At 45.6% G+C, this 13,665-nt stretch overlaps 1 protein-coding gene and 1 non-coding gene across 4 annotated transcripts; both read right to left on the bottom strand.

The window, feature by feature from the left end:
* Positions 1-2,438: 2,438 nt before the first annotated feature.
* On the bottom strand, positions 2,439-8,721 carry LOC116945140 (uncharacterized). 3 transcript variants are annotated; one of them, XR_004403202.2, is made up of 4 exons: positions 7,817-8,718; positions 5,737-5,994; positions 4,910-5,036; positions 2,439-2,837 (listed from the first exon to the last, which is right to left on the bottom strand). XR_004403202.2 is itself a non-coding variant. In XM_032959308.2 (4 exons), exons 2-4 carry the CDS (start codon positions 5,968-5,970, stop codon positions 2,587-2,589), a joined length of 582 nt encoding a protein of 193 aa, XP_032815199.2. In that variant the 5' UTR covers positions 5,971-5,994; positions 7,817-8,721; the 3' UTR covers positions 2,439-2,586. The 3 variants fall into 3 exon arrangements, 2 of the variants coding, with proteins under 2 accessions (XP_032815199.2, XP_032815198.2); XM_032959308.2 differs by having other exon boundaries at positions 2,439-2,749; positions 5,679-5,994; positions 7,817-8,721; XM_032959307.2 differs by having other exon boundaries at positions 5,679-5,994; positions 7,817-8,713.
* On the bottom strand, positions 7,257-7,382 carry LOC116945375 (U6atac minor spliceosomal RNA). Its single transcript, XR_004403282.1, has one exon. It is a non-coding gene; the product is annotated as a U6atac minor spliceosomal RNA (small nuclear RNA).
* Positions 8,722-13,665: the final 4,944 nt, after the last annotated feature.

Genomic DNA, 13,665 nt, shown 5'->3' with positions numbered 1-13,665 from the left:
CCCACATGACAATATATACACACACACACACAGACAACACATTTGTGTCTGTGTGTGTGTGCGAACGTTCACCGTTAAGGGAGCGCTGTCGCAGTGATTAGTGCACTGCGCTCCGAACCCACCCACCCGAGTTCGATTCCAGACCACGACGGTCTTGGGCATTCCTGAGGTCTTCTCAGCCTTATATGAATAACTATTATTGCATAATCTTAGTTTGTTCGGTAAAGTCACGTTGAAGGGAAACAACAAAAAAATAAAATATATATACAACAAAACAACAAAAAAATAAAATATATATAAAATAATATTTTATATAAAATAATATTTTATATATATTTTATTTTTTTGTTGTTTCCCTTCAACGTGACTTTACCGAAAAAACTAAGAATATGAATTACTGCAGTCACGAAAGCTTTAAATCAAAACTATTATTGCGTTTTGTCTAAACATCGGCACCGGGGAGACAAAGGTGACCGGGCGTGCACCGTTCTGACCACATCACCCGCTCGTGCGGCGTGCGTGATAAAACTGCCGTCACAAACAGCACTTGCCCCGGTCGCCTGCGCGAGCTACACGGGAGATGCTTGCCTTTGCTGTGCCGCGTGTATGACTCATGCAGCCCCGTCTGGCCATACGTGCAGAGCGAGCCTTGATGGAACGAGCCACCGGGGTCGACACGCCACATACGTCCACGGCCATTAGCAGATGTAAGCATTGTGTCTAGAGGCACAAGCATGCGTTGAGAGCGTGCTAGACTGGCAAGCTGAACGTTCTGGCATACTGCTGCTGCTGCAGCCGTTGCTAAGTGTGCGTTGGAACATAGATGTGGGAGCATAGAAATACGATGCAACAATTGGCTGTTTCTGCACTGCCCTCTGCTGCCCACCGCGTGGCACGGTCCACGCAGCTGGCCTGTGACAACCTGGCGGCAGGACGTGGTGGTCACCCATCCAAGCACGATCCAAGCGCAATCCTGCTGAGCTTCCGAGACGGGATGGGACGCACTGAGCAAATGTCGCCGACTGACAGGCGGGAGCGGTACAGAGCTGAAGAGATCACTGTGCGCCGGTTTTCATTATTATTAGAATTCATCAGCACGGTATGGCCACCAATACTCACTTAAAGCAGTGAGCATGGGTGAACTGTGAGTTAAAGGGAATGGATACATAACATTGATCCAGAAGGACACGATATTATATTGTTATTTAGTGAAACGGACCCTTGTCTGTGTCACAGTTATGTTACGCGTAAACTATCCCCCACGGCCCCTCCCCCTCGATCCCTACAGCCCAGCCTGAACCGGTGGAACAGAGCCACCGACGTTTTAAACCGTTCATTATTTTGTATAGACTTTAGATACGAGTCCTGTACTTAACCCACATAAAGCCATCGCGTGCGTCCGCAGCTGGCAGGCAGCTAAACGTCGTGAACACGATTCGGGCGATGCCGTCGGAGCGCAGCGTGCCAAGAAGAGCCCGCGGTAATGACTGCACCCATATGCTCGCATTAAGAAGACAAAGGCAGAGATTCCAATTCAATGGGTGTACAGCGATCGTATCGCAAGGTTACGGCGTCGTGTGTGGGCGAAGAAGCAACGTGGATAGCCGCTCGCCGCTGGTCGTGGTAGTGTGGGCTCACGGTCTCTTCCCTCTATGTAAAATACGTACGTAAAATAAAAAATTTAGATACATAAAATAGAGCAAACGCAGAACTCTGTTCTCTGTCTACAAATACAGTCCAGTCAGCCTGTCGGCCTTTCAGACCAATATCATGAATCAAGCAGCATTTGTTAAAGCGAGTAAATTCTGGACCAGTGTCGATGTTATGGGTCTCATCAGCAGAGCAGTCATTCTCAACTCAGTGGAAAAAGGCACTCCGATGTGCACGGTCATGCTGAAAGGACGCCAAGCGATGTCGCCAGCAGTGTACAATACATTCCAAATCCGACCGTCACGTATATCCGCCCTGCACCAATTAACTGCCCATTTCTTGGTGCAGTATTTGTGAACACGTTCGACCTGAACACGTATCCACCTACACCTCGCTCCCAATTGATTCGGATATGTACAAGACCTTATACTCTACGCACGAAATCTGAACATCCTACGAAACATCCTCACGAGGGGAGGAGGCCACTTCGTGACATCGTTGCGGCCGCATGAATAAACTCTGGTTGTATCTGGGATGAACGTGCCAGCACACTGCCGAGCACTGCTATACCCTGCTCCGTGGAGTAAATAAGCGAGGGATGAATGAGGGCATGCATTGATGGCCAAGTTAATGGATCGCATAGCGGATGAGTGGGGTGATGGATGGATGGGTGGGAGTATGGTCAGATTAAATACTTAGAACGAAAAAAACGACTTTTGCATAATTAATATTACCGTATTATCCAGATCAAGACGCACCAAAAATATATGCGCCAGAGCCAACACGTGTTAAATTTATGCAGAGATGTGTTTATTTTATTGTCGTCCGTGAAAACTTTACAAGACGAAGTTGAATCGACAGCCCTGCCGTGGCGTGCGTATTGCAGGTGTCTGTGATCCACAGAACCCCCCAAAATACAAACACCATTACTGCTCATCATTTAATCATGTGTGACCTCCACAACCTCCTTCCACTCTCCCTCCTGCTGCTGCTGCTCCTCCTCCGACGCGTCCCACTGCTCATCCCGTTGCCCTTCCTCGTCCCGCCCGTCCGTGTCCCCAGCCTGCCACGTGCCGGTGGCACCGAGATTGCGGTGTTGCTGCGGGGCGGTGGACGGGAGGTAAATGACGGGCCCATCCCAGGCCACCGGCTTCGATTCCCACTCTCGCCGCCTTGCGACAGGAACACTGAGGAGAAGCAGTGTGGATTTGCCCGTGGAAAATTGGGAGAAAAAATCACGAGCGATTTTGAGAATAGTTTTGCATGGCCTTATATATAACGTCACAATATGCAGATAAAATACAATTTACAATACAATATGGATTTTTAGAGCCTTTTGGCGACGTGGTGGGCAGTGTAGCAAAATCCGATGTTGTACAATACTTCTATGTGCACAACTATCACCAGTCCGCACGGAGCAGCGTGGTTAAGTTTGATCGGTTTACCATCCCCCTGGACCCGAACGGCGTGGGGAGGCCCTCATCCAGCAGTGGATTGACCAAATGGGCTGTACGTTTGCACATGTATAGTCACAAAACACTCGTATAGACGCAATGCAATTTACAATATGAATGTATGCAGCATAGCAGCCGCATCTCAAGAAACCGTACGACATAGTGGGGGCAATGTGCATTGTGGAAACAGGAGATGGGCATATCGTTCAAGAGGCGAGGCAATCTGTGGCAGATTACTTTTCAGATCATTGCCGCTTAAGTGATCGTTGGTGGAGGTTGATTGAAAGAAAGGAAAGCCTCACTCGGGAATTACATTTCATGTTCGCCAATCAGAGAAAATTGTAAACACTGCAATTAAAATAGTAATCAGCTAACAAAAACAAAACAACCTCACACTTCTAATTATATTCAGACACACTGTAAACATCCATTAGTAGACACAGAATGTTATCAGTATTTGCAAACAGACCTCCTTTATGTGTTTCCACACGTAAATTTACATATTTTAGTTATCGGCTATTAGCTTTGCTGACTTTCACAAAAATAAGAATGTTTATATAATTGATTACCGATCATGCATCACATAAACGTGTCACGAGTTTGTGTACAGTATTGCTTTTTTGCGTTGAACATGTTTCTTTTGGTAAAAACATCTGACAACCCAGCAGCATTGATGAACAAACCTGACTGCTGATGAGACCCAGAAGACCAAAGCCGGTCTCAGCGTGTGCAGGCTGCTGGGTCACATCTGTCTCAACGACAACAAATCTCGCCCGTGTTGCTTACTGGCACGAGTATATATTTATATACTTTATTTTATGCCCTTTAATTTATCTGTGTGTCGCGTGTGATGGGGTAAGGTATGTGTGTGTACCTTCATCTCTTCCAAAAGGTCTGGCCAGGATGGAATAGTAAGGCCAAAGTTATACCTCCAAAGGGCCCCTTAACCAGCATTGTGGCGTGTGAGCAAGCCATGGCAGAGCTGCACCTATAACTCTGCATGCCCAGTGGCCAATGTTGTTCCGAATCACCCGGGATCCACCCAATCTCGTCGGATCTGATCTCAGACGATGAGCAGATTCAGCCTGGGATCGTGTTTGGATGGGCAACCACTCCAAACAGGTTATGTGCGGCGACTTTCTGGTCAGCAGAGGGCAGTGCAGCAAGACAATCGAGCACGTTTAAAAAGACGCTGTTGTTCTGTGCTTCAATGTCCGAACGTGTGTGTGCTCCCTACCATGCTCAACTCGCACTGATCAGCCTCGTCGAGCGTGGTAATATATGCCCCCATAATCACCACGACCCGCACGGCATGGAGAGGCCCTCATTCAGCGGCGGATTGACAAAGGGGCCGTACAAACACAAAGCCAACAAAATGGAATGTCCCAATATCATGATTATGTCCTACTGCGAAGTGAACACGGAATTTGAATATTTCATTACAGTTTCGAAAATTAGAGTGGTGCATTTACACTGCAGACATCTGAATCCAAAGCACGTGGATGAAACACTGGCCTCAGCATTTCCACCAATAAAGCACAATTATTATTTTTTGTTCTCCAGGTTGAGCTGTGTGTTAAGCATTTCTTCCTTTATCACGCAAAACCACTGCAGGTATCTCCAGGAGTTGAATCCCCACAGCGGTGATTGGAAAAAAAAATCTGCGGGGCGCCTGAGAAAATGTATGCGTGGCCATCTAAGTTAATTCTGCACGGCTGGTTTACCGTGTAACGTCCACACGTACATAGCGACAACGCATTCACATCTGTGGGTGGTGTGTACGTGAATCCATGCGGACGTCTCACCCATCATCAGCGCCGCTGGGAACGGCTTCTAATGCCTGCTCAGGGCCTGTCTGCATGGAGAGGGCACCGAGATCGACTTTGTCGCACCAGCCGCTGATCTTCTCACCGTGGCCCAAGCGGGGCTGCTCTGTACGGGGAGACGACACGTGTCGAACGCTCTCTCCTCTACGGCTTCAACAAATCCCAATCCACAATCTCCAGGTGATGCGACATGCCACTGCCAGACTTCACACCGGTATCCGTAAATGCGAACACATCACGCCGATACGCCAATCGCTCCACTCGCTCCCAAATCTAACCCTGCATCGAATTCAAGACCACACTCACCGTCTTTAAAATCGTAAATACCTGCCTCTCTCGTCCCATTGCACTCTGCTTCCCGCCATGCACTCTCCAACCTCTCATTCAGCAGTAAATTAATACAAGTGCAGTACACGTATATATATATTGGCTTCTGAATCAATATACACATCGCATTGCATGTGTGGTAGCGCGTTTGCCGCTTGTTGCAGATTTCACGGTTCAAGCCCAGCGGTTAACACTGGGACATTGCCCCATACTGGCAGATTAATTGCCGCTCGCAATGCGGTGCTGCGTACACCTCCTGCCGCACTGGGTCAGCTGCCACTGGGGGTACCCTTGGCGAGATCGCAGCAGGATGCTGTAATTGGTTGAGATGAGATGTGAGTTGCCGTGGCGTTCAAGCAAGCCCCCTGCATACTGCAAATCCTTATCCTTTACACGATACCAAGTAAACAGAAAAACCCACTGGACTTGGCGGTGACTGCATCGCGAGGCCTCCGGGACGAGTATTCTCTACCGCGCACCGGCGGCTGGGCCTGCAGGACGGCCGTGGGCGGCTTCCCCGCCAGGACCCGGCTCAGAGCGGCGATCAGCTGTGGGGAGTGCTTGCAGGCGGCGTGACGCCCAGGGCCCAGGAGGCTGGCCCACGCGTCAGCGCTCTCGCCGCCCAGCGGACCATCTTGCACAGTCACGATCTTGCCAAGCTGGGAGCCGGGGCACGAGATGAGAATTCTGTTCCTTCCCCTCGCTCTCTCCATCCTGAGCTCCCCCCGGCTTGGAGCCTAATGCAGTGGGGACGAAGGGATCGCTGTCATCCCGAGTTAGCTCTTGTTTTTTTTAATCGCAAGATTCACTTTAATTCCCCCCTTATAGACACAGAACTGAGCCGAAACAACAATAAAACCCGCCGTCATAACAATGACATGTGACCCGTCCGTTCATCAACTCACAAGCCGGGTTTTCTGTTGTAAAGCGCGTGTGTAGTTTACCTGCCTCGTTGGCTCAGCGGCAGAGCGAACGGGTCGCAATTGTAAGGTTGCCAGTTCATATCCCTCCGGGGCCGATACAATTAATACCACTTGGTGGGTAAGCACAAACAGTGGTTGTGCTATGGATATACTCGTCACTCGTCATAGGAATATGTAATTTCCACCGTTACATCTGGGCTGAAAAACAAATTAGCGCCGCCTTAATGCACACTTGAGCAGGACATCACTTTGGCGTATGCAAGCGCTGGGCGGATTGTCACACTGGCAAGACTGCCGAAGACCACGAGAGATGGCTTGGAGAGGTCTTTGTCCGGCAATGGATTTGATCATAGCCGAGGCTGATGACAAAGAGGTGAGAGCCCTTTACAAGCAGGTCAAAGCCCTTTGAGGCAAGTCTTATTTTTGGAAAGCTGCGGAGGGAGGGCACGTTGACGACAACAGGGGACGCTAAATGCCCACGGGTCGTGAGATTGGCATCTCATTCTCACACAGGTGGTAGCCTCATCAATCAATGTCAACTCAAGGCCTATAACTCAACCCCGGAGATGGCCCTCTGAGATTCATTATCTCTTACACCGGGACGATATGGGATTCTGTAGATACATAATAACATAATTGCTATTTTATATTTTGAAGGTCGTTTCAAAATTTGTGGGTTTGGTTGATAACATTGACGATGATGATGACCAAGTGTATTCCTGGGTTGTTTTATTCGTTTTAGTATTGTTCGTGGTGTTTACTTAATGTAAAATTCCAGTTAATCGTGGTTTAACTACGTAATGGTTAGCACACTGGAATTAGTCCAGAGGTCATCGGTTTAACATGACCTCCCGTTACGGAAGTGGCAATGTTGGGCATATTTCTCCGCCTCTTTTTTATCGAAAATTCGACCACGATCGCGTATGGTGTGACGCGACCCCAGACGAGCGTGTGGAGAAGTAGGCTAAAATAGAATTAAAAAAACCTCTCGGTCTCCCTCAAGTGCAGGCCCTTTCGCCAAGAGCGGCGTCATTTAATGTTTGTGAGATGAGGCGTAGTTACGATAAAGTATCACGAAAAAAACATGGTTAGATGCCACGAAGTAGGTGGCAATGCCTTAACCATATGTGTTGTAAAGACCACAAGGGTCTCTTCCGTCCTTATCAAGGGGAGTGCTAACCTTCTCTCCTTTCATACAACACAAACCTTACGGTATGCACAGCAGACTATTTATACCACCCATGTACGGGAGTGCTCTTCGCTATGGGCACCCTTTATTTAGCTAATGCTTAAATGCAATATTCATATACGTATAAACAAATACATGTAGACATGCTGTATTTATAATTATAGTCTATGGTTTATAAATGTTATTAAAAGTCACCAGTAACTTAAAACTAAATGCATTACTTCAACTGTAAGCGACTCCATCATTATCATAAGTCATACGTAGGCGGAAATGGTACAGCCAATCAGATGTCCGTTCTACGGTCACGTGGACAACACAGCCCACCCCGCACGCTCGCTCGAAGCAGCGGTGCCGCGGCTTAACATTCACACGAAGCTCCCGCCAATATTAACACAAAATAAACGAATAAAAACATAAAACTGCCAATGAATCTCCTCAGATACTCACCCAGTCGTTCTTGTCAGGGCCGCCTGCTTCGTTTATACAAGGCTTCGGCTGCCCAGTTCTGCAAATAGCAAAACACAAAATCCAACTCCCGCCTGTATCCTCTTCACGCTTATTCGCAATTTAAAATCGCAATAAAATAACAAAATTCCGCATCAAGAACAAAGCAGGCGGCTAAAAAGCACCGCCGCCGCCTCTGGCGAGGCGGTGTTTCTATGCAACGCGGGTAATTATTACTGAAGGTGGAATTAAAAGACCCCCCCCTGTGGAGATAGAGCGACACATCGCGGGGCAACTGACAGAGTCACCATGGCAACATCACTTGACACTTCACTATTAAAGACACTGCTACAGTACTCTCGACACAGCGATACGTGCTTTTGGTGGGTTTAACAGCGAGTTCCAGCAGTTACAACTACAATGCAACAATACATTACGTTGCATTTAGCGACTTTAATAAGTCCCCGGGGGTCATTTAACAATAATCACAAACGTACAAATCAGGCCGCAATTAAATTTTGATTTAAAGCTTTCGTGACTGCAGTGATTCATATTCTTGGTTCTTTCGGTAAAGTCGCATTGAAGGGAAACAATAAAATAATAAAATATATGTGAGAAATGTATTGTTTTATATGTTTTTTTAAATTATTTTATTGTTTCCTTTCAACGTGACTTTACCGAAAGAACAGGCTGCAATTGTTAAACTAAGCGTTTAGGAAGGGAAAACCTGCTAGGTTAAACTGGGGACCCACGGCCCTATTATCCACAACTCCTATTATCCACCAGATTCATCCTAATAGTATATTTTCACGGAAAACAAAAAGGAGACGTGCTTATTTGACGGGACATTGATCGTAATTAATCACTCAGAAGTGGTGTCCAGTACTAACGCATTCATACTCTTCGGTTTGTTTCGGTAAAGTCACGTAGGTAAAAAAAATATATATAAAATTAAAATAAATGATAACAACTAAATTTATTTTTATTTTATTTTTTACCTCCGTGACTTTACCGAAAAAACCCAAAGAGTGTGAATCCTTGCAGTCACGAAAGCTTCAAATCTATAATTAATGCATTCATCTTAATATCCGTCTTTTTTACACGGATAAGAGGGGTGCAGACAACGAACCCTCTTATCCACATTTGTGAACAGATACGAGGAGATATTTTCTCAGACAGGTACAGATAATGGGATCCGTCAACTAACACAGGAGTTTATATGTTTACGCGATCTAGCCCCAAAAAACCCGTATTACGGATGATACTGGTCGCGAAAGCCTACGTGTTAAACTAATACAAGAGTTATGCTGTAAATAAATACTATACACTTAATACCGATTAAGAAGGTGTCATTTCAAAAATCGAGTCTCATGACCTGATTTTTAAAAAACATTGATGCATTCTGAGCCACTGATTTTCTTGGGTCAACGAGTTCCATCGTAGGGGGGGCCTTGAGCACAAAGGAGTCCTCCACAAGGGACAACCAGTCGGACTGGAGTCGAGCATCTGTGGGATGAAGATTATTGTTAAAGACAGGGGACAAGTACAGTTTTGAAAGAAAATAATTTCGAGTTCGTTTTGTCAATCCACGTGGTGCTTTTAATGTGTATAGTTATAAGTACCTCAGTACAGGAGTTCTCGAGCGTGGCCCATATTATTATTGGATTATGATCCCAGAATTATAAAGAAACACACAACATGTTCGTCAATCTTCTTTGAGAATAAGAAGAAGGATCCTCTTGTGGAGCCACTCAAAACCATCACCTTACCCTACATTGCAGGGGTCACTAAAAAGATCTCCAAAATCCTGAATAAACACAAGATCCAGGTCCGATTCAACACAGTACACAAAATCCGTGATTTAGTTCCATCTGTAAAAGATGCTCTTCCAGACATACAGTACCCGGGCGTTTACAAACTAAAGTGCCTCTGTGGTAGTAGCTACATTGGAGAAACCAAAAGACATATCTCGGACCGCATCCGCGAACATAAAGCAGACTTGAAACACGGTAAGACGAACTCCTCGGCCGTGGCAGATCACTGTTACAATTCAGTGGGCTCACATGACATTGACTTCTCCAAGACGGAGGTTCTTTGCAAACCAACTGGCTACCATGAGAGATTCGTTCATGAGGCCATTCACATATACAAGCACAGAGACAATTTCAACCGAGAAGATGGATTCAGGCTTAGTAACCACTGGAAAGATGTGTTAAATCATTTCTGTTCTTAATTAATTGTAATTTTACGATGACCTTCAGACCGCAGCTCTTTCGCCAGCATTGCCTCTTAATACCTCTCACACCACGGTTAATGGTATGGTTTACAACATGGAGTATACTAGGGCTTCGCAGCTGTCTCTCTCCCCCTCCTCTGTTCCGACCATGGACGAACTCGTCCGTCTGAACGGGGCCCGTAGCTATCCGTGGTACGGAAATTTGAGGGTAAGAATCCACCCATTTTTTCGCCATATAGCATTGTGATATATAACGACTTATGGTTGGTAGCTTAGCTGATTGGAGAATATAGAGTTTATTGATAACATGAAGGTAATTTATATTTTAGCTTTTATTGGTTCACTATATAGTACTGTGAATAGCTCAGATGTGTAGTCATTTCTGTGACCAGTCACCAGCAAATCACCCAGTTATTTCAATGCTAAATTCGCCTAGTTATTTCAATGCTAAATTCTCCTGTTTTGATTTGTACTAGGTGCCTCGGTGAATGTGTATGCTCTGACTTCGACGTAACTATTTCTGTGGCAGTTACAAGCGAATGCCTTAATTTAGCTATTTCAATGCTAAATTCTATGCTGGTTCCTTTTAACAATGGGTGCCTCTGCGGATGTGTATGCTTTAACTTTTAACATAGCTATTTCTGTGACCAGTCACAAGCTAATCATTCAGCCTTTTCAATGCTAAATTTTATGCTAATTCCTTCGCCAAGGCTCTTTGTTCCTCTCACACAGCTTAAAAGCCGTGATCTGAACGTGGCTCTCTCACTCCAGCGCTGTCCTACCAGACAGTCTCGCTCCCTTCACCTGATGATGGCCGCTTGTGTTGTGGCCGAAACGTCGTGAGAATATTATTGTGTTATTTTATTTTATCAATTTATTATTTTATTCTCATTCTACGTGACTTTACCGAAAGAACCAAAGAAGATGAATCATTGCAGTCACGAAAGCTTTAAATCGAAATGTTCGTCAATAACACTGTGGCCTTCAACGTAACAACATATCATAGGCCACGTGGTGGGACATACGTGCTTCTTCATAGCACATAGAGGGCATTACTTTGAATATTATGGTGTTTTTACATCTTCAATGAGAATCATTTTATTTTCCATATCATATTTTCACGTGACTGTTTTGACTCATCAACTCACATTGGCCATCATGGCGAAGTTATGGTTCAACAAACCCTGTGACCGGCATGGCATTGAGAAGCCATCATCCAGCAGTAGATTGACAAAAGGCCATGAATTTTGATTTAAAGCTTTCGTGACTGCAAGGATTCATCTTCTTTGGTTCTTTCGGTAAAGTCACGTAGAATGAGAATAAAATAATAAAATAAAACAATAAAATTATCACGGCGTTTCGGCCACAACACAAGCGGCCTTCTTCAGATGAAGGAACAAAATACTGTCGGGACGACAGAGCTCCAATGCCTCTGTTGATGTGTAGGCTTTGACTTTAACATAGCTATTTTTGTGACCAGTCACAAGCTAAATCCCTCAGCTATTTCAATGATAAATTCTCCTTTTTTATATGTTAACCCCTTTGTCAAGGTGCCTCTCTTCTCTCAACCAGCGTAAAAGACGCTACGAATCTTAGCAGCGTTCATTGGAGCTCTGTCGTCCCGACAGTCACAAGCTAATCCCTCAGCTATTCAATGCTAAGTTCTCCCGTTTGATTTGTACTAGGTGCCTCTGTGGATGTGTAGGCTTTGACTTTAACATAGCTATTTCTGTGACCAGTCACAAGCTAAATTCCTCATCTATTTCAATGATAAATTCTCCTGTTTGATATGTTAACCCCTTTGTCAAGGTGCCTCTCTTCTCTCAACCAGCTTAAAAGACGCTACGAATCTTAGCAGCGTTCATTGGAGCTCTGTCGTCCCGACAGTTTTTTGTTCCTTCACCTGAAGAAGGCCGCTTGTGTTGTGGCCGAAACGTCGTGAGAATTGTATTGTTTTATTTTATTACTTTATTCTAATTCTACGTGACTTTACCGAAAGAACCAAAGAAGAAAAAGGCCATAAGTTGTGTTGTGTTTGCTCATTCTTGTTTTTTATGATAGAGTACTCGTAACCTTCAAAATACAATTGCATTTCCTCAGCACGTCTACATACAATGCACAATTGGCACCTAATTATTTCCCAGCTTCAGCCCATGCTGAATTAGAAGCATTCAGCAACTTACCGACCCGGAGGCCCAGTCAATATCAGTCTAAATCTGTCGGTCGCCCTTCACTTAAAGTTGCATGGAAAATAAAAGAAAAACGTTCCAGGCAAGTAAGTGCGGTGCTCAGTAAAGCTGTGAAGCAATTAACTGTGGCCTATCACCCCAATAAGCACAATTTGCAATGCAATAGTACTTTGTCAATCCACTACTGAACAAAGGAGTAAATATTTAAGCTACAAGCCTTGTCTCTGACCAAATCACCCGTAATGCACCCGATTTCATCACACATCGGAAGCCAAGCAGGTTTGAAACTGGATAGTGATTGGATGTTGTAGACAGCAGAGGGCAGTTAAAGAAAATCCAGAGTTTTACTGTAGTTCTTTGTTCACATCTATGCTCCACGCCTTCACATACAGTCACCGACCTGTCCACATACTGTGGGGAGACCCTCATCCGTACACGTACCCTAACCTTGGTCTACAATTCTTCACGGACAGCAAAAAAAGGTGTTCTGAAACGGTGCGCAAACCTAAATGAACACGGTCGGAATTGTGAACACAGTTGCAAACACGTAACCGTACGGCCATTTACCAAAACGCGCCGGTTGCACGTGTTGTAAGACGATCACAGAACTGCGGTGTGTTTTGGGGATGGTGCACCGCGCGTTGTTCGAAATTGCGTCCAACATTTTGCTCTGCTCTTCAGGAACTGAAGAAGCTCCCCAGCATACGGAGCGAAACATTGGACATGCTCCCAAACGATGCGCGGTACAACCCCACAAGACACATCGCAGAGAGTGATACAGCACTACGGCAAAACAAGAACAACAACAACACTAAAGCAGTCGTGTAAAACGACTTTTGTTGGCAGTACCTAAAGCCGCCCTTTGCAGATTCCTGAACCAGTTGAGTAACACCCAGGGCAGCTACAAAGCCCTTTTAGCGGGGACAGTTTAATGACGCCCTTCTGCGATCGGGGAGCGGCGCGCATAAATGTTAATGATCCATCTGGCACGCAGACCCTCAGATGCCCCGCTAAATTACCATGCTTATTGCAGAGGGGAAGCCTTCGCAGCTGGCAAGAGCACAGCAGGGGGGGGCTGGTGGGGGGGGGGTTTAAAATGTCCAGCAGTTTAGCCAAACGTAATTATTGCGGCATCATTGGCGAAAAAATATTTAAGGTCAAGCGATGTGTGGCAGATAAGGATTCGAAAAAGTGACATTTATGGCTTTAGAGTGTGTCATCTTTGAACTTTGACAATTATGCTGTCGGTTCAATGCCTGCTGCTGCCAGGATTAAGATGCCTAGATTTGTATAATTTGATGTTTTCGTGGTTTCAACAAAACGGGACTTTCAATCCAGAGGTCAGTGGTTCGATCTTCCGGAATGACAGTCGAAACGGTCCAAATGTCTTAAATGTACCCCTCCTCTCCGAGCTTCTGTCCACCCCG

The sequence above is a fragment of the Petromyzon marinus genome, chromosome 23 (genome assembly GCF_048934315.1).
Source record: "Petromyzon marinus isolate PM22_M1 ecotype Great Lakes invasive population chromosome 23, UKy_Petmar_22M1.pri1.0, whole genome shotgun sequence".
Lineage (NCBI taxonomy): Eukaryota > Metazoa > Chordata > Hyperoartia > Petromyzontiformes > Petromyzontidae > Petromyzon > Petromyzon marinus.
Note: the sequence above shows the minus strand (reverse complement) of the source record. Positions and strands in the feature narration are given on the sequence as shown.